A 23,706-nucleotide genomic window follows, 5' to 3' on the forward strand; every position below is an offset into this window, starting at 1 on the left:
TGATTCAGATTCAGTGACATGTAACATTTACTAAGTGCCCACGGTGTATCAGACACTGCTTAGCACTGATATGATCTCCTTTAGTCCTTTCAATAACACTGAAAGGCAAAAGTTATTAACTCCGTTTTTGCAGATGAGAATACTAAGGGCTAGAGAAGCACCAAATTCCACACACAAAAAATGAAGCAAAGAGTCAAATCCAGATTGTCTGTTTAGGTCTAACGCTAAGTCCATAAACAGTAAATGTTTTTGTGTACCTAGCCTTTCTTTAAGAAACTGGAAATATAACAGTGGACAAGACATAAAAGACCCTGTCTTCCTGGACATTCCAATGTGCTCTCCATCATGGTTTGTCGTGTACTCTAGTGTCAACTCCACTGGGGCATCTGCTAACAGAATGATGTCAAGACCAAAAATTCAACTCCTGTCTGGTCTTGCCTATTGGCTTCCAAATCAAGATCCAGAAAAATGAATGTTGTTAATGTGTGAACAGATATATCATGATGAAGTTTAGTACGAATAAAAGCAGAAGACAATTAAGGACTGCCCAATATTTACTCATACAAGCCAGATTTTCGAATGAGGAAAAAACAGCATGTGTTTCAAGACGGGATATAGTTAGAATGGAAATAGACTATCAGGTGTGACAGCAGAGGCGGGCAGGAGAGAGACGGTAAACAGCACTCCCCGACCATGTCAGCCTCCCTCCTGAGGGCAGATCTAAAAGGATATCTGTGTTATCGTGTCCGAGCAACCCGAGAAGAGACTGGACGGCATTCAGCTCCACCAGAAGGTGGTACAGGTCCGGCATGGTGGCCACCACGTGCATCTCCTGAATGATGTCATTTAGGTCCAGCTCGGATTCCATAAACCTAGGAGATGAAAACAAGACAGCGTCATTGAAAAGAAAGAAAAGAAGTACTACCAGCAACACAACCCAGGCAGGCAGACAATCTGTCAAAGTGTCAACAACAGACCAACCAAGAAGGACGCCCATCCAAACATCATACTGTCACATAATTTCCTTGGGGAATCGATTGCCTCATTACAAAAATCAATCTTGGATTCAGCTCTCATTACAGGGTTCCCCTTCCTCTTGTAGTCACAAGTTGCCTTTCAGAGGCTCCCAAAGCACTTTGCAGCAGTAAACGATCTGCCCACCAGTCCTGTGGATTAGCTCGCATTACCCCTTGGTGTGGCAATTTTGTTCCCTAAACATAGTTATTCTACTAATCCAAAAGAAGGTTTCTCTTACTTGCCAGTTCAGATCAAGGGCCATTACTTCCCTTATCCAAAAGAAGATAGAGATTCTGCTGCCATCCAAAAATACCCTCCCCTTCCCCAAATCCCTGCCAGAAAGCTAGCTGATTACGAGGGGGATCCCAAAGCAAAACAGATCTAGTCTCTGGCATACCGTAATCACCACCATACTTCATGTAGCATGGTATTTCACTCACATTTCCACACCCGAACCTTTCAACGGACCCACACCCAGCACTTAGAACAGGCCTGCTCTGTTTTCACATCCGCATGCCCCCCACCCCCCGCCCAGTGTTTGACACATAAAAAATGCCCACGACGCCTTTGATGAACAAGACAGGAAGGTTCATTCGGAGAAGAAAATAAGATAATCCATGTAAAGCAAATGAACAATACCCGCTGAGAGTGGCGGAGGAATCAGTGGTTAAACAGACTCTGAAACTAGGCTGCCTGGGTTTGAAACTGACCTAAGCATTTAGCTTCTCTAAGCCTTCAGTTTCTTCATCTGTAAATGAGATAATAAATTTACCTATCTCATAGGGATACTATTAGAGTAAATGGATAAATAGGAATGCCTGGAAAACAAAAAGCACTACATATTGGCTCTCATTCTGCCACCTCCTCCTCCTCCTCCTCCTCCTCCTCCTCCTCCTCCTCCTCCTCGTCCCAGTCTTCCTCCCCCTTTCACTGCTATTGTTATTATTATGTCTGTCTTCCCTGCTCGGGTGTAAACTTCCTAAAGACAGGAATTATTCTGTCTCTATACATCCAGTGATGCCTGCTTAACTGCATTGAGGCCACAAAGAAAAGGAGCATAAGTAGGGACTCCTGAAGTCACAAAGTACTCATCAACTTCCAGATGCTGAAGGGCTAGGCAAATGCCACCTCCCTAGAAATCCAGGCTCTGTGAGGAACAAAGTCTGGACCCTACCACTCAACATGCCCATATTTTAGACAGTACCCCTAACCACTGTTTTTCCCATTACTATTTTAAATCATAGCATTTATATATATTTTTTCTGATTATAAAATATTACTTTTAGTAGAAAACGGGTGGGGGGGGGGGAAGACAAGCCCTCGAAAAATAAACAGAAATCACCTATTATCTTATTAACCAGAAATAACCATTGATAATATTCTGGTATGTTTAAGTCGTTTTTCTCAACTCATACCCTTTCCCCTCCCCCCCCCCAAAAGCGGCCTACATAGAATAGAGTTCTATATTCAATCTTTGCTATTGTTAACATAGGCTGAACACTTCCCCTTGTCATTAAACACTCTTCCGCAACAGAAAGCCAGGATCCGGCACTGTTGTCAGTCTCTCTCCTTCTCCCCTGGCAAAATCCCTCACTGAGCACAGCACTCTTCCCTGCTGAGCCCAGATGTGGCTTCAGAACCCTTCTCAACTTCGAGTTCCAAAAAGAGACTACCGATCAATCACGGAGCAGGTGTAGGGGAGTAAGCCTACCTGAAACTCCTGTTCTAAATAATACATTTTAAAAAGCAGCATGGTATTTATTCCCTTATGGATAATTCATTTTATCCATCCTCCTTTGTCAGACATTCAGATGGTCTCTAATTTTTTCCCTACAACAAGTGACACTATAATGCATGTATTTATAATTATTGTGTTAGGATAAATTCCCAGGGAGGAAAGTGCCATGTCAAAGAGTAGACATAATTTAGCAGTTTTTGCTCTATTCTGCCAGAAAGGTAGCAACAGCATATAAAGTGCCTGTTTCCCTCACCATCTTCAAAAACAGTACTTAAAATTTATCTATTTAAAATCTCCCCCAATTTGAGATATGAAATTTAACTTATTTTTTATTTTACATTTCTGATACTAAGATGGTTAAAATTTTGTTAATGTCTATTAGCTATTTGTATTTCTTCTTTGCCAATTTTACATCAGGGTATTCATCTTATTTATTGATTATAAACACTCTCTATATTAACAAAATTAATTTCTCTCATATGCTGCAAAAATAATAATAAACCAGAGAAAAATATTTGCCCTTTCATTAGTACACTGTGCTTTCTGACATAAAGGTTTTTAAATTTCAGTAGTCAAATCTTTGCCTTTATGATCTATATTTTACATGTATCCTGAGCATTTTTTTCTACATTAAGATCAGATATATTTTATGGTATACTTTCATGTACATTTATGTGTACATATTTAAATATTTAGGAGTAAATAAATCTGAAATTTATTTTAGCATACAATATAGGGCAAAGATCTAACTTTGTTTTCAGCAAATGTCTGACCAATTGTCCCAATACCATAATCTACCTTTTCTACAGATTTGAAGAAACGCCACCTCTACCAGGCACTAAATTCTTTTTTAAAGATTTTATTGATTTACTTTTAGAGAGGGGAAGGGTGGGAGAAAGAGAGGGAAACATCAATGTGTGGTTGCCTCTCGGGTGCCCCCTACTGGGGAACCTGGCCAGCAACCCAGTAGTGTGCCGACTGGGAATCGAACCAGGCAGGCAGACAATCCACTGAGCCACACCAGCCAGGGCCTCATGCACTAAATTTTAATGTGTGCTCTCACCTGTGTATGGGCTTTTCCCTCTACTTCATTGATCTGTCTGAGAATTCTTGAGCCAGGATCACACTTTCCTATTGTTACAGTATATTTTATGTCTGCTATTGCAAAATACTTCCTTCCTAGTCTTCTTTTTCAATGCTTCCTTGTCTATTCTTACCTGCTTATTATTCCAACTACATTTCAAAATTATTTTTACCAAGATTCCTCCTCTATCCACACCACTTTTTTGAGGTTCCTTTCACTGTGCTTATGAATAGACCACCTTTTTAGAGTATTCTCATCACCTAAAGTGTGGAAGCCATATCAGAAGAATCATGACCTGGAAGGGCTGGTGCAGAATTCAGATATGCCATGAGTTAGTAGGTCTGGATAAGCTCTGAACCTAATGGACTCAGCAAATCTCTAAGGCTTATTTGCCTTAAATGGGTACTTTAGCCCTGGCTGGTATGACTCAGTAGACTGAGTGCTGGCCTGTGAACTGAAATGTTGCTGGTTCGATTCCCAGTCAGGGCACGTGTCTGGGTTTCGGGCCAGGTCCCCAGTTGGGGGCGTGCAAGAGACAACCAATGGATGTATCTCTCACACATCTATTTTCCTATCTTTCTCCCTCCTTTCCCCCTCTCTAAAAATAAATGAATAATTTTTTTTAATGGGTACTTTAAAAAAATCCTGATTTCTGAAGAATTTTGACACAAGATTTTTATAGTTCATCAGAAAGAATTGGCAAGGGAGACTGGATACTAAATAGTAATAAACAAAATCATGTTGAGTATAAGAAAAAGATTTGGGGACTTGTTTGAAAATGAATGAATGAATGAATGAGTGAGTGAGTGAGTGAGAGAAGCCTCTGCTGGTAACCTACAAGGTGCCAACCTTGGGCCGGTTTAGATCAACTATATTATTTTACTCATTTTTTTTTAAATCAGTAACTTGAGTGAAGGTATATAAGAGACAAACTTAACAAATGTCAAAGTATACAAAGCTTACTGAGAAAGTGAACACAGCAGCTGACAGAACCAATTCAAAAAGTTCCTGGCAGGCAATGATGGTCCATATCTAGCAGGAGAAAATTACCTAGGATCCACACAGAGAGCGGCACTGAACCAAAGAGTCAAGTACAAAATGCACGGGGCGGGAGAGACACAGTTTAAGAAGAGCACACGGGTAGAAAGATTTTGATGGTTTTGACTGTGACCACAATACAAATCAGACCACGAGATAGCTCTGCTAGGACAGAGACTACTCGTTCATTTCTGGACACCCAGCACTGGGCACACTGCCTGGCCCACGATTCAGCAGATACCTGCCAAATGAAGGAGCTGAGGAAAGTAGCTGCCACAAATACTGCTGTGGTTTCAGGCGACAAGAAGGCAGTACAGAATTGTCATTATGGTTAGATGACCCTGGAGTTCTGACATCGGTTATGGAAACCATACTTTACAAGGGATATAAAAACTAATTTGGGGAAGCACCCAAGATTATAAGGAGTCTAGATATCCTCTCGTGTGAGAATCTGTTTCCATAATCTAGAATCTAGAAATTCTTTTACATTTTAAGCTGAAATCTTAAGAGTCAGAACTGCCAAATGATGAAAAGGTTTCTTTGAAAAGTTAAGACACTTGTCATTGGGGGTCATTAATAAAGGGTAATTTAAGAAAAAAATCAAGAATAGAAGGGAGAATGGACTGTGCCTTTCAGTCCCTTCCAACTTCGAAATTCTTCTAAATAATACAGTCTTAGTCCAATGTCTTTAAATTTAGAAAGATGATAATTTGATATTATCAAAACAAAAAACAAGCAGAAACTCAACTGTGAGCAAGAAAACAAAAAAATACCACTGGGGCCCAGGGTCACATTGAGTAACAAGGTATCATGGAAAATGCCTGGACTTGGGAATGAGACAAACCTGGGTCACACCCGCAGCCACACTATTCACTGGCTGTGTAACCATTAGCAGTATGTCACCAAGCATTTATTGGGCACACACTAGGTGCCAGTCATTGTGCTAAGTACTGAGGATATAACAGATGACAAAATAACCCCAGCTGCTCTCCTCATGGAGACCCCAGCCTAGCACAAATACAGACAATCTATTACATACAATTAATCATAAGGATCCAGTGCCGTCCAAGAGATGCCACCACAACACAGATCACGGGCCACCACCCTGGTCAAGGGAGACAGAGAATAGCAACTAGCCTACTTCTAAACCTCAGCGTCCTTAGTTTTCCTAGCTGACTTACAGTGAAGATTCAGAGATAATACATATGAAATGCCTAATGATAGTTGGCACATAACAGGTGCTCAACAAGTCTAGGTACCCTCAAGTTTGCTATGCTTAACAAGGAAAATTTTATTCTTTTTTGTCAACAAAGTACAAGCCTACTCATTTAAAGAGCACACTACAACACTTATAGAGGGTTGTCTAGTGAGCAGGCATACCGTCAGTAATGAATGGCTCACAGCTGGGAGAATGGATCAAGTTAGAGGCCAATGGGAAAGCAATAGAGCAACCTATTAAAACAGTAATACCGGCTGAGATGGGGTCATTGATTCCATCTGGTATGACGGAGAACACTCTGCTAGCCCGTCCATGTACATTTGCTTCAGATCAGCAGGATGTTCTCTTTCAACATAAGAGTGAATATTAGCAAATGACCAGCAAATTCAAACATATCAGGAAAGCAATAGAAACTGATGAGTACTCCTGCAGACACAAAACCAACAATGGAGGCATAGAGAACATGATGCTTCTTCCATCCAGCCAAATCGGCAATTCTCAAAGTGTGGTCCTAGAACCCCAGGGTAGAGGTAGGAGGTGGGTGGAGATCCTTTTAGGGGTCCAGAAATTCGAAACTATTTTCATAATAATACCGAAGTATGACAAGCATAGCTTGTTTTATTGAGCTTTGCTTTACTGCACTTTACGGGTATTGCTTTTTCTTTTTTTACGACCTTTTTTTTTTTTTTTTTTTTTTACAAAGGTCCGTGGTAACCCTGTATCGGCACCAAGTTCATCGGCACCATTCTTCCCAACAGTAGTTTGCTCACATCCTATCTCCGTGTCACGTTTTGGTAACTCCCACAATATTTCAAACATTTTTATTGTTATTATTTATAACATGGTGACTGTTGATCAGTGATCTTTGATGTTACTAGGGTGACACCCTCTACCAGCAAAAAGATTCTATCTTGCTAAAGGCTCAGATGATGGTTAGATTTTTTAGCAACAAAGTACTTTTAAACTAGGGTATGCACATTGTTGTTTTAGGCATGATGCTACTACATTCTCAGTAGACTACAGTACAGTGCAAATATAACTTTTTTATGTGCTGGGAAACCAAAATATTCACATGAGTCCCTTTACTGCAATATTTACTTCCCTCCAGTGGTCTGGAACCAAACCCGCGATACCTCCGAGATAGGCCTGTACTTGCCTTTTTCACTCTCATTCTCTCAGGAGTGAACACTAGAATTTTCCACAGGCACGTGGCGATGTCACTGCCCTGCTGGCTAATAAAATGTGTACTTGTGTATTCTAGAATTTTCTAAGATAAGCACTTTGGGGTGCACTCATAATTGAAGAATACAAAGGGGTCCAGAAATTTAAAAGTTCGAGAACCTCCAAACTCAGTAATTCTGCCCCTGCAAAAATGACTTACTAGGGAAATAGCACACTCTACTCGATGCGATGTTTGGGAGGAAGATTACACAGCGCAAAGATTACAAAGTGCAAAGGAGAACTGTCAATTGAATCTGAACTGCAGCCAAATGAAGAGAGGCATTTGGGGGGTATGCAATCAAAATGACAACTGCACATACCAGAAAATAAATTTGAATGTTTCTGATCTCAACCGGAAAGTTTCATTCAAAAACGCTCTAGCAATTTTCATCTTAATTGCACCTCGCTGGTCTAGAGAATTATAAAAGACACTGCACCACTAAGAATTCAAAAACTCATGGTTAAAACACAATGTAGTTTCCTAACCACTTTTGGACATTAAAAAAATGTTTCTTATGCATGATTTCAATTTTAAAAGGTAAGGTTTTAAAAATAGTATATGGATTTTGTCTGAACAGAAAACACTGTTCATTTTTTTAAATACAACAACATCTTAACACCAGTTTATGAACTGGAGCCCTAGAGCATCTGTGGCACCCAGGATGTGGCACCTACTCTGCAGACTCTCGCTGCTCTCGACTGACAGAAGCACGCTTGTCAAGTGGGCAAGGCAATGCTGGCACTCCAAGAAGTAAACTGGATTTTTTTTTTTAGGTTCACTACATTTATTTTAAAAATCATAAAATGTTTCTTGCAAAAGAGCATCACCTTCTAAATAATGCTCTGAATATAGAACAGGGACATATGAACTATTGGTACTTTTCCTCCCTATACCCCCCCCAAACATGGCAGTGACCACAAAGCAAAATGTTCATAATAATTACATGGGGGGATGGGTTCCTCTTTAACCACCAACAATGAACAAAAATTAAAATTCACTCACTGTGCTGCTGTTTCCAAGTTTCAATGTTAGTTTTTACACACCCTCTCCCTGACCCTGTTGGTAAGGAACTAAAACATTACATCTGGCCAACAGCAAAGATTTCACTGCACCTCAAATGCAGGACACACATGAAGCAGAGAATTGTTGGCTTTTTAAACACAAGCAGATTAAAAAAAAAAAAAAGATGCAGGATTTCCTCATTTCTTCACTAGTTTTAGAAAAAAACTTTCCAGTACACTGCTTCATGCCACACACACACACACACACACACACACACACACCCTTGCATCAGAAACCTTCAGCATCTGCATACAGCAAATTCTGTGCATTCTGCATCTGGCCCTGTGTTCCTATAAGGGTGATGATCCAATTTCAGACCCTTTTAAAGGCTCATCAATTTTGATCAAAGCTCCTGACTCATGACGAATTTGTTTAATCCTCTGACCACCTTTGCCAATAATAGATCCAGACAAATCTTTGGGAATAGTTCCTTGTGTGGTAACAAGAGGTCCACCAAGATCACCCTATGAGCCACAACCCCCTGCAGAGGAGTAATCATTCTGAGCCACCCTGTGGTTCATAAGCCACCTGCCATTCTGAAGGGCTCCATGTATCTACTGCAGAGTCCCCAGTTTCACCAGCACCTAAACCAACCATGCCATCCTAACGGACTCCAGGTCTCCCTCTTCTGTCACAGGCCATTAGATGTCCTCCTCTAAGTGGTGGTGGTAGGGGAAGAGGAAGATTCCGTGCTCTGCCACCACCCTGGCCACCTTGTCCAGGAGGAGGTCCTCGTGGAGAGCTCATATCACCATGATCTCTTCTAGATGGAGGCATCCGACACCCACCCTGACCAGGAGGCATCCTGTCAAACCCTCTCTTCCCCGCACGGGAAATCCCATGGGACACCCATGGCGGTCATCAACAGCACTGTAAAATTGGGGTTGCAGGGCTGTGCACGTCCTCTGATGGAACACTGACATGCGAGCAAGGACGACCTTCATGCTCCCTACAGCCCTATCAGGTCTTCCTCCAACAAGAACACCTCTGTCAGTGGAACGAGGACAGCATTCCTGGAAAAGGTGGATTGTTGCCTGAGTGATCTTTTGAAGCTCCTCGATTTTAGCACCTGTGACCCCAATAACTCCTCCTGCCAGACTCTGATGAACCAGCAGTCTCAATTCACAAAGTCGCTTCCTTTACAGTGTTGGTAATGTAAGCATTCCACAGCATCAGATTCAAGTGCAGCTGGCTGGCTGCTGTGGGTGACAACAGCTGCAGGTCCTCTTCCAAGGTAGGGATGAGTTTCTTTAGAATTTCTCCAGTTGTTTCAACATCAGCACTGATAACATGCGCTTGGGGCCCCTGCCGTCTGGGACTGAAACCCTGGCATTGTAGTCTGTGTACAGGTCCTTAATATTCTTTTTATGTATGTATATATGTATGTATGTATGTATGTATGTATGTATATATACATGTATTTATTTATTTTCTTAGAGGGGAAGAAAGGGAGAAAGAGAGGGAGAGAAATATCAATGGGTTGCCTCTCATATAAACTGTGACCAGGGACCAAACCTGCAACTGAGGCATGTACCCTGACCAGGAATTGAACCGGCGACCTTTCACTTTGCGTGACGATGCTCAGCGAACTGAGCCACACCGGTCAGGGCAAGCCTTAATATTCTTGCCTCCTTTTCCAATCACTGCCCCAGCACTCTTGCTCTGAGGCAATTCAACCATCTCGTCACTGTTTCTAGATCTTTTAAAAGCTTGTTCCTCTTCCGTATCTTCTGCAGGGCGTTCACCAAATTCACCACTGGTTTCGGTGCAGGAGAAGGTTTCCTCTGGCTATTCAGTTTCTATTCTCTTGGATTATAAGGAACACTAATCTATAGGCTGGAGGCAAGCGGGACATAAGCAAGACGTTAAGGTTGGTACAGCCCAGAAAGGATAATCTGGATTTCTTAAATTTCCAGAGTTACCAACCCAAGGCATAGCTTCCTCATGATGTATCCTCAGGTTCTGGGCAGTAAGGGTAACAGCAAAAACATGAACTGAGGTCTCATGTTTACTGAGCACCAACAGTATGGCAGGCACTGTGTTAGAGAGACAAACAAGACACAGTCCACCTCCTCCAAGGACACAGGGTCTAATGCAGGAAGACCACCGAGCAAAGGAATAATAAAACAAATGGCAAAGATGTTTAAGACTGACCCCATTCACTGTGGACAAGAACAGAGGAAAAGAGACCTGCTGGGGGCGGAAGAAAAGAATGCAGTGGGGAACTGGCCGTGGCTGTCCGAGTTCAAAATGCACATACCCTTCACACTGGGAATGCAACAGTTATCCTATAGAAACACATTTTACACCAAGACACACGCGCACAAAGGGGCGCGGCAGCAGTGCTCACAAAAGCCAATGTTCAAAATAACCAAATGTCTGTAACAGAAAAGCAATACACAAATCATGGTATCTACAAACCATGAAAAACTATAATCAGTCACACACACACACACACAAACCACTTAAACATGCATATGATAAGATGAAAAGATCTGCTTATGTGACCAAAAAAGATCAGGGTGCAGAAAATGTACAGTATAATTTAGGTGGGAAAAAAGTATTTGCGTGTATATGTAAAGAAGTACACAGAAGAGAGTCCAAAAGGATACTCACAGAAGTGTTCCCCAGGGCTATTCAGGTAGGGGAATGGACAGGGGGGCCAGTGCGGTGAAGAACTTTCGTTTTTTACTCTGCGTATGCATGTTGGTATTTTTTACAATGAAAATGCATTCATGTGTTACCTGTGTAGTCAAACACACACACACACACACACAGTGCAGAATGACAAGGGCTACTGCACAGTGAAAGTCAGCACAAAGCCCGACAGGACTCTGGTGTCGGGAAAGCTGGGCTGCAATTCAGCCGTTATTGCTGTCAAAGAGCGCTGTGGCCCTGGGTCCGGGAACCAGGCTCTCCTCTCTCCTCCTCACTGAAGAAGTACAGAGAGAACGCAGTGGGCCACGGTAGCCCTTTCAGGTTGCCATGAGGACTTGATGACCTCTGACACCTCTGCACCTTTGTTCATGCTAGTCACACTGCCTGACATATCTTCCCACATTCCCTGCTGCCTACTAAAGTCAAAATCATTCCACAAGGCCCAGCTCAAATACCACCTCTTCTGTGAAGCCTTTAATAGTCCCCAATTTGGTATTCAGTTTCTTCCTCTACACTCCCACAGTCTTCTGTTTGTATCTCTCTTAAAGCATATTTCCTTCTGTGCATTTATAGCTACTGTGCCTAAAAACTGATAAATCTGAGTGCAAAGACTACACTATCCAACTCCTAATTGCCTAGAGGCCTTGGACATATTAAGATTCATTAAAAGTGTATGTCCTGGGAGGGAGAGAAGGAGGGAAGGAGAGAGAGCATCAGAACATTAAAGTCTGTATAAACATGAAAATCCCTTTAGTCAGGATTCAAGACTGACTGAAAGATACCAGCGTCCTCATTACAGGACTTCACAGTACACGGAGCAGCCAGCGTGGTAATAATCATGTGAGCTATCACTTCGTAACTATGTATTAAATGCCAGGTACCGATCTAAACACTTGCAAATTACTCTCATTTAACCTTCACAATTCTGTAAAGGGGGTATATTTCTTTATACAGATGAGACACCTGAGGCTAAAAAGAGGAGAAGTGACTTATTCAAGGTCACATGGGAGTCACACCCGTATTTGTCTAACCCCAAAGCCTTTGACACATTCTCAACAGTAAGGCTATCACTGACAGCAACCAAGGTCAGCTTTCTTTGGGCCCTGAGAAGAATAATGCAGAAAAGAGTTAACGTGACAGGCCTAATCCTGAGAAGGGCCTGGCTCCTAGGGTGGCATCAGGGAAGGTGTCTTCTGAAAAGTTCCCTATGTGATAAGGTTGTTTTCTCTGCCTTTCCCTCTGAGGGTCTGGAAGTCTGGTCACTGTTCCTGGCGCAGAGCGGCTACAGGACTTGTCCTCGCTAAATACCCTCGACTAGGAATCTCACACGGACTTGTCTGGACAGAGACACCACACACGTGTTGATGTATCTCACTGCTGGAGAAGGAAGCATGTCAGCCTGACCCCACTCAGTGGGAGGAGAAAACATGGGAAGTCTGTATGTGAATTTCTCCAGACTCTGCTCGGTGTGTCTTTCCCCCTTGCTGACGTGGTTGTATGCCCTCAGTACCAATGACTCTTGAGTCCTGTGAGTCCTTCTAGTGATTTCCCACACATGTAAGTCATCCTGGGACTTCTAATCCAAATCGCAAAAGCCAAAGCAGACAAAACAAACAAAAAACCTGGGAGGAGAAAGGGCATCAGCAAAACAGGGCCTTACTTCTCTGGATTGTCTGGAAACTTGATCCGCAACTCTTGGTTTTTATATGATCTTTTTTCAAATGTAAGGATCATCTTCTTCACTGAGCTTTCATCCAATGGCTCCTCCTGGTGTAAAAGGACAAATGTAACAACTGTCATTTTCCGTGGGTCTTACATACTATTGTGCCACTTGCCGTACTGGGTTAAATTACAGCACACAATTTATCCCCCCCACTAGCACGAGGGCTAAGGGTCTACATCTCATGCTACTTTGTATCACTCTGTGTCTCACATCTAGCACAGGAAGTTCATTTTACAGCGTTAAAGGCTTAGTCAACAAATGTTTTGTGAGCAGACTGTGTGGCATGGAGTAAGCAACAATATTGGATAAATATTAGTTAATATTGTTCTTGTCCTTCTTCTCCTTTGTTGTAGAGGTAAGACAACACTCAGTGGTTTAAAAAGACTTGTTCAGTAAGTGACAGTGGCCCTCAGTCTTTTCCCCACACAAGGGTCAGCAAACTGTGGTCCACCAGGCAAATCCAACTCTCCGCCTATGTTTGCACAGACCGTAAGAACAGCTGCTAATGAATAGATTCCTTACACATTACTGTGTCTGGTCCTTACTACCTGCTGAGAAGGGAATCAGACAGGTTCTTGGAATCCAGATGTAACATCAAGAATTAGAGGAAGCTAGAGGAAATATCTAAAAACTAGTAGGTCACACAGAGTTTTCTTATTTCATATCCTAGAAAAATACCTACACAAAGGTATATAAATTTTTGAAAACGGAATCATTTTCACCAAGAAAATCTACACTAAAATTTCAGAAATGTTTTCTCTTCAGTTTATTTTCCAGTTTAATGTAATGTGCCACGCAATACACTCTACCTAAACCTTTCCTAACTCTTAGCTTTATAGCTTTGTAGTCATCGACCATACTCACACCTGAAAGCAATAAAGAATGCTATGAAGAGACCCTGAAACAGATCTTTCTGAAAAGCACTGAATCACCCCATAATTTTGTAGGCACACTAACAAATGCTAGCTATTGTTTTGTTAAATTTCCATTTGTACATATTAGGCTTTTAGTGGAAGATACCTATAAATTTGTTTCGGGGATGACACATTTCTCAGATTCTTCGCTGTGACTCCTGGACACTCAGGTAGTCTGCTGGACCCCCAGCCCCTCCCCAGGGTCTACAGCTTAAAGAGAGGCCCCCGACATGGCAAAAACTGAAGTCGGCGCCCTGGCTCCGTCGGCATCCCGAGCCAGGCTTCACCGTTCACTAGTCACACTGCAATGTCACTGTGCTGAATATAATCCTCAAACCCTCCCCAAATCCAATTGTTTCTGCCTCATAATTCTTCCCTGAATTCGCCCATTTGACAATCAGAATGAAATTCCAAATCCTTCACATGACATAAAGGGTGGGGTAAAAGCAGATTTACAGTCGTGAGTACGCAAAATGCAGTTTATTCTTGTATTATTATTGGTTATTGTATTACTTCCCATACAAACAACTGTAAACCTACTTTCACCACCACCCCCCCCCCCCCCCCCCCGTATGTAAGGAAGGCCCGAAGTGACCTGGCCTAGATAATCGGTCCCACCCCAAACCAGGGAAAACAGCCCTGTTGGTGGCCCACATCTACGTGTTCAACGCTGACTCTTCTGTTCCCTCACAGTGCGTGGCACACGGCAGGTGCCCTGTGAAGATCTGCTGAAGGAATGAAGAAAGGAAAAGAGAGAGGACAAGAGGGAGAAAGGGAGAGAGGGAAGGAGGAAATATTACCTGTATCTTCTAAGGTCACAGAAGTGCTCTAAAGAAATGAGGTACACAAGATTGTTTTGTAAACTATATGATACTATGTCAACGGAAGCTGGCGTTCTTCCTATTAGTAATAGGCACCATGTACACAACGCAGCACTGGGATTTAACTAAAATAAACCGGATTTCTAGGAAAGAGTTAAAGCACTTTCAAGCAACCTCAATATCCACTGCTCTTCTTTCCCTTGGCTATCATCTTGCCCACCGTGTAGAAATAAAGTATTAGTGTTAATACAGCTCTCACAGGATTCCCAAAGTCTTAGCCTCTCCAGGGACTGGCCTCCCCTCCTCTAATTTCTCTCCAACACTGCGGGAAAACTGAATTATCAGTCTTAGTCATCGGCCACAGCAGTATCTCCAATAGCTCAATGTCAGGAACCGGAGGGAAATTTCAGAAAGATGAATGCTGGTGATGTAGCACAAAAAGGACAATAATATTTTACAAGTTCACGTGACTTTACAGGGGCAAACATCACTTGCTTCTCATCAAATGGGACTTTGGTGGCAGTGAGAAAATAACTCTTGAACTTGGGGCCTTCCATGTGTCATTTTTACAAAGCGATCTCTTTTTCCCTGTCCCTTAACAGAAAGGCTGGTCCCACATTATATTTCTGTCTCTCAGGCTAGAAACCACTTACCCATGACAGCTACTATCCTAATCCTCCCGTACCTGCCTTGCCCTACACGGGAATTATACCTGCCAATTAACTGCTGCTGCAGGGCTCACAGATTGAGCAGAAGCTAGTTAGAAGGGAGGGAGAGAGGGCAGCGAGAGGGGGAGGGAGGGGAGGGAGGGGAGGGGGGGAGGCAGGGCAGGCGGGAGGATGTGCTCCACATGCTGTCTGGCTGAAAGCCTGGCAGGGCTGCTGCCCTCAGGGAGGGAATTTGGAACTGTCTCCCACTGCAGATTTCCAGTGTGTCACCACCTTCTAGGGGCAGACCCCCAAATTAGCCCTGGTATAAATGCTGATGAGAGTTATCGTCATAACACAGTAACGACCTCTGTGAAATACCAATCAACTTTTTTCCTCTCAGATTCACGCTATTCCAGCTTCATTTTTTAAATCCAAACTTAGCATCATGTCTTTGAGGGAACCAAAAAACAGCTGGGTCTTAAGAATCTATTTCCATAATTCATATTGAACAAAATGCCAAAGTGAAATAACATACAAGTTAACACCTTAAGGATTTAAAGAGACACAAAGGTATGGCCATTTTATTTTTAATCACTGATATTTTGCCTCTACTCTTTCCAGCCTCGTTCGTTTATTTGTTCAATAAATATTTGCTAAGGGTCTACCAAGCACTAGGCAGCGCTCTGAGCGGTGAGCAAAACAGAGCCCGTCCCTATTTTCACAGGAGGCTGGGGAGGGGACAACGAATGAGTAAAACAGACCAACCGACATTTCACACCATGATAAGCGCTGTGAAGAGAATATGCCAAGTAAAGTGGCAAGAGAAGGAGGGGATGACTTCAGGGCCACCTCAGAGACCGGAAAGACTTCTCTGAGGAGGAAGCATTGGAACTGAGACCTGAGTGAGAAGGTACCAGCCCTGCAAAGGGTAGTTCTTTGTCAGGACAAGAAGAGCAGAGGACACAGAAGTAGGGAGGGCCAGAGGCAGGAATGGGTGCAAAGGCCCGAGGGAATCTTGAAAGCAATAGAAAGGCATCTCTTCCCCTAAACCGTATTTTTTTTCAGTAATACTTGAACACCTAATCCCTTAGCTCCCCCGGAACTTCTCCAGTTTTGCTGCTTTGCTAATGCCATTTCAACTTCCTGGAAAGCCCACTGACTGCTTCTTCAATGAAATTCCACTCTATGTCCTTAGTCTGGTCTAGAAAGCCTGCCTGACCCCCCTGAGTCAATACCAAAGGCCCCACAGGTCAGTGCTTGGGCCCTGCCTGTAACACGTAACCCAAAATAATTCTAAAATTCTATCTGTAATGTTCTTTACACTTTGCAAAACACTTCCCCAACTTATTGTCCCCCTTAACCTTCATGTTGACTCAGTGAAACAGGTATTGTTAGCCCCATTTTACAGATTAAACTAGAGAGCTCAGAGAACCTAAGTATCTGGCCCAAGACTATACTCTACAGAGACTGTCAGAGCCAGCCATCTCAGCTCCCAGCCCATTTCCACCACCTTACCTCTTCCTCTTCCTCCTCTCCCTCTCTGTCAATAATCTGAAGCAGCCTTTTTTTGTCATCATCTGCTTCTTCTACCACAGTCATTTCCTCTTCCCGATAGCGGCCACGTTCTCGAGTACCAGCCTGTTTCCGACGCATTTTCAGCTCTTCCTCTTCATCATCCCGGGGACGTTTTGTGCCCCTGTTGGGCTAAGAGAGAAAATAAACACAGGATTTTACAGCTGGAAAAGACGTAGAAGGGCATACCTATCAAATATTCTATAAGCTCCCAAGAATTCCCCAACTAAAAAGCACCACGGCATACAACTTCTCCCACAAAATGGATTAAAGCTCTAAGTGGTATTTTTCAAACATTTAATGATTCTATAAATACATGATTAAAGCCATCTATAATTTTGATGGCTTGGTTTTTATTTTTACAAAATTATTCAATATGCAAAGTTTTACCACTTCATAAAAGCTCCTAGGCACACAGAAATCATAGGGAACAGAGTCACTTTGATATGGAGACATTGGCTCAGGCTCAATTTACTTGTTACTCAAGGAAAAATAAAAAGCCAACTACCTTGTAGGTGACTTTAATACATATAATCCCCAATACCAATCCCTTAGCACATAGCTTTAATTCATGTCTAAGGAAGACTACAGTCACTCCCAAATAGTTTAAACAGAGAATATTCCATGTAACTTCCAAGGGTCTCCTGCACTCCAAAGTTCCTACTTTACAGAAGAGTATAGTAAGGCCCAGAGGTCAAGTATTACCCAAGGCCACAAAACCAGCAGCAGCACTAAAAAACAGAAGTGGCACATCCTGACCCCTAGTCCTGAGCTCTTTCCCAGTACTGTTAAGACCTCATTTTGCCTTAACACTGCAGTTCCTGAGTTCTCATAGTTGCTTTCCATCAGTACGGAGCAACAGCATCGCCCTGGACACCGAACAGCTCGCTCCATGTTTCCCTTCAGCTCAGGTTACTGCTGGTGCAACTTCTGGCGTCTCATTGAACCTTTCTAGGTAAGCCTTAGTTTCCTCATCAGCAAATGGAGATTATAACTCTTTTCCCTATGAATTTCAAAAGGATACTTTTGTGTGCACGTACTATTTATTTTGTATTTTTCCAGCTTTACTGAGACCCTAGTGACATATAACACTGTAAGTTTAAGGTGTACAGCATGATGATTTGGTTCACATACATACTGCAAAATGATTAGCACAGTAAGGTTAGTTAACACCTCCATCACCTCACATAATTACCTTTTTTGGGGGGGGGGGGCTGTAAGAACTGCTCTTAGTAACTTTCAAGTCTACAATACAAAATTGTCAACTATAGTCATGCTGTTATACATTAGATCCCCAGAACTTACTCATCTTGTAAGTGGTAGTTTGTACCAAAAGATGAAAGAACTCTAAACTATAACAGCACTAAATGAATATAACAATTTTTACTATGAGGTAATCCATGACTCTGTCTTCCCTAACATAAAACATTTGCATTAGGCGACTCCCATAAGCTAGGTGTGATATGGTATGTCATTTCCACACAGGAAAAAATGTCTGTTCGTTGCCAGTTTGCTAAGCTGTCTGGTAATAACAGACACATTTCTATTACACGTTACGCATCTCACTGTGACTTGACTCCCGCACTGTCCCAGTGGTGCAAAGTCACCCCCGCCATATTCATGTACCCTGCTGGTTCCACATACCAGGTGCTTCAGTAAGCTTAAGCATATGACATTGCTTAGAAACCTCACATTAGACAATTTGGTTTGCGGGGCACCACCTGCTATTTTTCACTCTGTTCCTCGTCTCCCTGAGATAGGTTATAATTTCATATGATCACAGCCTCTTCCCATAAGTACCCAAATCTATTGTTGTCATTGCTGGTCTACACTTTAAGAAAGGAAAAACAAGAAATCAATAGGCCAGTAAAGACGGACCACACAAAAACTGAGGTGGTGGTTTTCTTGTGCGGAGGGGAAGGAAAGGTAGCTTGATCCTAAAAGAGAGCAGGCTCCAAACTAAATCTGTAGCTCCCCAGCAGGTAAGGAACTTCCGCCCTGGGAGCACTAATTCTTTCAGGCTCATAAAACAAGCCCTGCTGTGATTCTGATTAGCATGAGACTGCTGCAGCAGCCAAGTCGGAGCAGGAGCTCCAGAGCCTCCGCAGAAAGCAGATTTCTGTGTTGTTTACCACGGAAGGCAGAGAGGGAAAGTAGTGGACCACAATTAAAAGGAGAAAGATAAATACTGCCACAGTCAAGAAATGCAAAACAAAAGAACACCAGCAATGTCTCTTTTGAACACATCTGCCAATCCACTTCTTTAAAACACACATCTCAGAGATCCAGGAGGAGTTTCATTTTTAACTCTAATAATTTCCACGGAAATAGCGCTCCTTCTGCAGAACTTAAAGTACCTATTGTAATCTTCGCTACATCTCTGGGGCAGAGAAGTAGTTAACAGTTCTATTTTACGAGCAGGAGACAGAATGCCTGAGATCCTTCAATAAACTCTGGCAAAGACAACCTGGTGCCTTCTAAAAGTCGAGCCTGATCTCTGGGAAATTTGCGAATCTACTGTGATTGCAGGATCCTACCTGCGACAGGCCTGAGGGACTTTCCGGCAACAGCGTATATGTGTAAATATAATACAAGATGTTGGCAGAGTTAAAGCAGTATTTATTAAACCATTCCTTCAGCTAATAATTTATTAAAGAACCCCAAGGCTTGAAAGGTCCTCAAGTAATCAGCTGGCCGGGCAGCAGTCCCAGGCTACTGTCGGGCGACCATTTCAACCTCAGGACACACGTGAACTAACTACTAAAAGTCTACAGCAAACCAAAACATATATTTTTGGCCAATCTGAAAGAAACATAGGTGTAATTTTGATTCGTTCACACCAGATGGCTATAGTTGTGTTGTTCATTGTCACTTTTTTATTTGACAATCTAATAGAAAAGAGGTCAGTGCCCCTGACTAAACGGTCAGGTGTTGCATGTTTTAAAAGTTCCTGTGGCGCGCCAGCGTGCTGCAGCACACGGGCTGAGAATCGCCACATCAGGGCAATGTCGCGATGGGGACACAGATGGACAGGGCCACGTCGACGCTTGACACAAGAACAGCTTTGTTAATCTCTGTGAATAGTCTGAGCACAGCATTACTGAGAGGGCAACCTCTAGGTTCCCCAGCTCCCGCCCTCCTCCCATGGGGCAACTTCTCAGGCCACCCTGCGGCAGAGGACAGCAGAGCCCGTTAGGGTGCTCTGCTATAGCTCATTCAGCAACACGGCACTTTCCTCTCCAGCAGATGCGTCAGCTGTTCAAAGGCCCTGATACATTTTATTTCAGCACTTTTCTCTCCCAAGGCAAAATTCTAAGAACTTCTGTTCTTCTCAACCCTCAATTGTCTCTTTTACAGATACTAACATTCCACACAGAGAAATTCCTATTCATTATTGAAATATGACCGCTCTGAATAATAAAGATTAGGATTCATTTCTTTAACAAATGCCAACTATGTATAAGACACTGTGCTGGGGACCGCAGACCTAAGTGTAGATAAGACAAACACTGCTTTGCTATCATGGGGTTTAACAGTCTAATAAGTCTGTTCAATCAAAATATAATACAAACGACAGATGTATTATAAAATATTTTAGCCCTGGCCGGTGTGGCTCAATGGATTAAGTGCCAGCCTGTGAACCAAAGGGTCGCTGGTTCAGTCAGGGCACATGCCTGGGTTGTGGGCCAGGTTCCCAACAGGGGGCACGCAAGAGGCAACCACACATTGATGTTTCTCTCCCTCTCTTTCTCCCTCCTTTCCCTCTCTCTAAAAATAAATAAAATCTTTTTAAAAAAAATTTTTAGTAGACACATTTCAAAAAGTAAAAAGAAACAGGTGAAATTAATTTTAATAATATATTTCATTTAATCCAGTATGTCCAAAATATTATTTCAACATGTATAAAAAATTACTAGTGTGATATTTCATATTCTTTTTTTTATATTAAGTCCTTGGAACTTGGTAAACATGTTTTACACTTATGGTATTATCTCCACACAGACAGAGCCCCATTTCACGGGCCCAGTAGCCGCGTGCAGCCAGTGGCCACCACAGTGGATGGCACAGGTCTAGCGGATATTCATCTGAGGAGTTCCTGTTCCCTGATAAAGACTAACGGGAGCTGTCTTTCCAGCAACACTGAACGGAACAGGGACTCACATAAAGCTGAAGTCCTGTCTGTGAAAGATTCCCTACGAAAAACTGTGAAGCTAACAACACCCTGACCTGGAAATAAACTTCTCAATTATAACTACCAGTATTCACCACTGAGAGAGTATCAGTGAAACCAAAGAAAGCAAGAGTTTGTACGTGGGAAGAGCCTCCAAGCAGTCACACTGATTTCACTGCAGAAGCGCCCAAGGGCTCTGAATCTACAAGGGCAGCAGAACACCTGCAGCCTGGCAGAGAGGTCAACAGCGCAGGCCCAAGCCCTCCCTGCGTTTTACACGGCCAAACCCAAGAGATTAAGCCATTCTTACCAGTCACCTTTGGACATTAATTTGCTTTGGTATCTGAAAGGTATATGGAATCCATCAAGATGAAGGAATGGCAAAAAAAAAAATGTTCTTAATAAAGTCATTTCTCTGCTTCTGCTGTCCACAGACAGGAGAAAAAATGATTAACTCTTAACTTCTGATGTACCAAAACATTAGCGTTTAAGTCAAGAACTGTTATAATCTTCTACATTCCCTGCCTTACTCCCAATAGGTAGTGAGCAGTACAAATGCTCGCTAAAAATTGCCACCATCCAACTATACAGTTCATAGCCTTTCTGGGATACATAAAGGATTCCCACTTGCTCAAAGCTTCCAGATTTTACATATATATATATGTATGTATATATATATATATATATACACACACACACACACACACATATATATATATATATACACACATATATATATATATGCCTTTACTTCCCAAAACTCTTGAAGTCTATTATGTGTATGAGTGAGTGTGTGATGGATGATTATATACATATATAGGGGTGAGCAAATGTAGGTTTACAGTTGTAATACAAATAAATGATAATTAATAAATAATAATACAAGAATAAACTCTGTTTCGTGTATCCACAAATGAAAATCTACTTTTGCCCACCCTGGTATATCTGTCACCCATCCCCTAAAAATAAAACTCAAGATATTTCCCTGAAATCTTTGAAAGAGTTAAAAAATTAAAGAAGCAATCTGCCTAGAATACTCCCTGTGTACCTAGACAATATCCAACCTAAGCTTTAGGTTTCATTTTTCCCTGTCTCTATTTTTTTTTTAATTAAAAAGCAGTGAGAAGCTGTAGCTATAATGAGGGGCTGTGGGAACATGCAGTTAGTTATATTGGGCTCAACGTAATGTACCATAGGAAGAGGCTACATCACCAGAACGAATCCTAAATTAAAACTTCACTGTGAAACCAAATCTATTTCCTCGGAGCAGGCAACCTATATTATCACATTTATGGTCTGTCTCGACCTCAATTAGACTTGAGGGTGGGGGTGGGGGAGAAAAGGGACTTCTATAATAAGCAATAATGGTATCATTATGATAAATTATGAAAACACACACTGCAATTATTAATGTGAAGAGCACATTTGTACCAGGATATAACAGTATAGATGTGTATTGTGGTGGGGGGGGGGAGTCTAAATATAGCTCAATATTCCAAGTTACTTGGCTAAAAAAGGGGATGATTTTCATAAAATGCACTGTCACATTAATGGAAGGAAAAGTATGTTCAGTTCTATTAAGGCAATGAACAAAGTCAAAGGAAACCTTCTCTAACCTTATGATAAACCAGGAGTTCTCTACCTTGGACGACTTCAGAAGAGCCTTCCAAGTGGGGCATGAAGAGCTATTTTCCAAATATCAACCAAGGATAAGATTCAGAAATTTGAGCTGCAAAAGATAGTACCGTTTATCCCTCTTTTTATAGACAGGGAAGTCTAAGCCAAGCGGGTTTAAGCAACTTGTCTTCGGTGGCCAAAAACACAAGGCTTCTAATTCCCACACAATCTTTGTCTTCTCCACCGTACTAAGGAGTCATTGCTAACCTGTTTGCAATGGTGATATCCTGCAGGAAGAATGAGTTTTAGAGTCAGATTTTCCTAAATTCAAATCTGGTCCCTCTTAACTTAGCAGTCATGGAAAGTAATTTACCCTCTCTTGAGTTTTTTCCATCTATAAACTATAAACAATAACCACTTTCACACAAACATTTATGTAGAAATGTATGTATGCACATAAAGGGCAATGTTTCTAAAGTATGAGCACAGTGTGGCCCGAAACAATACGTGTAGCTTCCTACCTACCTGTCTTTGAAACACCTGCTTCAAAATCAAAGAACCTCAAGGTTGAAAAGAGTTTCCCATTCGCAGGTTTTAAAATGCAGATCCTTTTCACTGTCAAAGTATTTGACAGACCCCCACCTCCTGCTGCACTTCTTAGTATACAGTGATTGAGAAAAGCCGCAACGACAATAAATAAATACGTTACTTTCTATTTGCTAACACATTTCACTGAATTTGTGTTTTTAACACCCATACTGATGAGAGGAGAGAGGGAAGGAGGGAGAAAGATATTGAGACTCATTCTACAGAAAACGCGCGTGTCCATCTGGATTCATAACCCTCTTGCAGCAATTCTGAGGCACTAAGATGTTGCAGACTTCAGGAGCCCTTGGTCTGACCCAATCACCAATCTGAGGTTCGAATCCCCTTTAAAACATCTCGCTACACATAGGCTGGGGCTTTCCAAACATTTCCAGAGACAGGAATTTAAGCTCCTGTCTCTGAACTGTGCCCCTCCGTCTTTGGATCACTCAGTCCATTAAACTGAGGAGGAACCTTTCACTTCATCATTTTCTTCTACGGTCCCTAATCTTCTCCTTTTAAAGCAATATAAAACAGGTTACTCTCACTCCCACATCTGAAAAAAAAAACCTTCACATTATTTCAAGACTGTAGTCTTATTTCTTTCTTCATCTC

General features: G+C 42.1%; 1 protein-coding gene and 1 pseudogene across 1 annotated transcript in view; both read right to left on the reverse strand.

Moving 5' to 3' along the window:
• Window positions 1-23,706, reverse strand: part of CTNNBL1 (catenin beta like 1) — a 152,711-nt gene that overhangs the window by 104,768 nt on the left and 24,237 nt on the right. Inside the window, exons 2-4 of the mRNA XM_053926674.2 lie at window positions 16,662-16,850; window positions 12,699-12,805; window positions 731-872 (exon numbers count right to left, since the gene is read on the reverse strand). Coding sequence (XP_053782649.1) covers window positions 731-872; window positions 12,699-12,805; window positions 16,662-16,850 — 438 coding nt within the window. The remainder of the gene's footprint in view (window positions 1-730; window positions 873-12,698; window positions 12,806-16,661; window positions 16,851-23,706) is intronic.
• LOC112303617 (heterogeneous nuclear ribonucleoprotein K pseudogene) lies at window positions 8,609-10,326 on the reverse strand (annotated as a pseudogene).

The sequence above is a fragment of the Desmodus rotundus genome, chromosome 6 (assembly GCF_022682495.2).
Source record: "Desmodus rotundus isolate HL8 chromosome 6, HLdesRot8A.1, whole genome shotgun sequence".
NCBI lineage: Eukaryota > Metazoa > Chordata > Mammalia > Chiroptera > Phyllostomidae > Desmodus > Desmodus rotundus.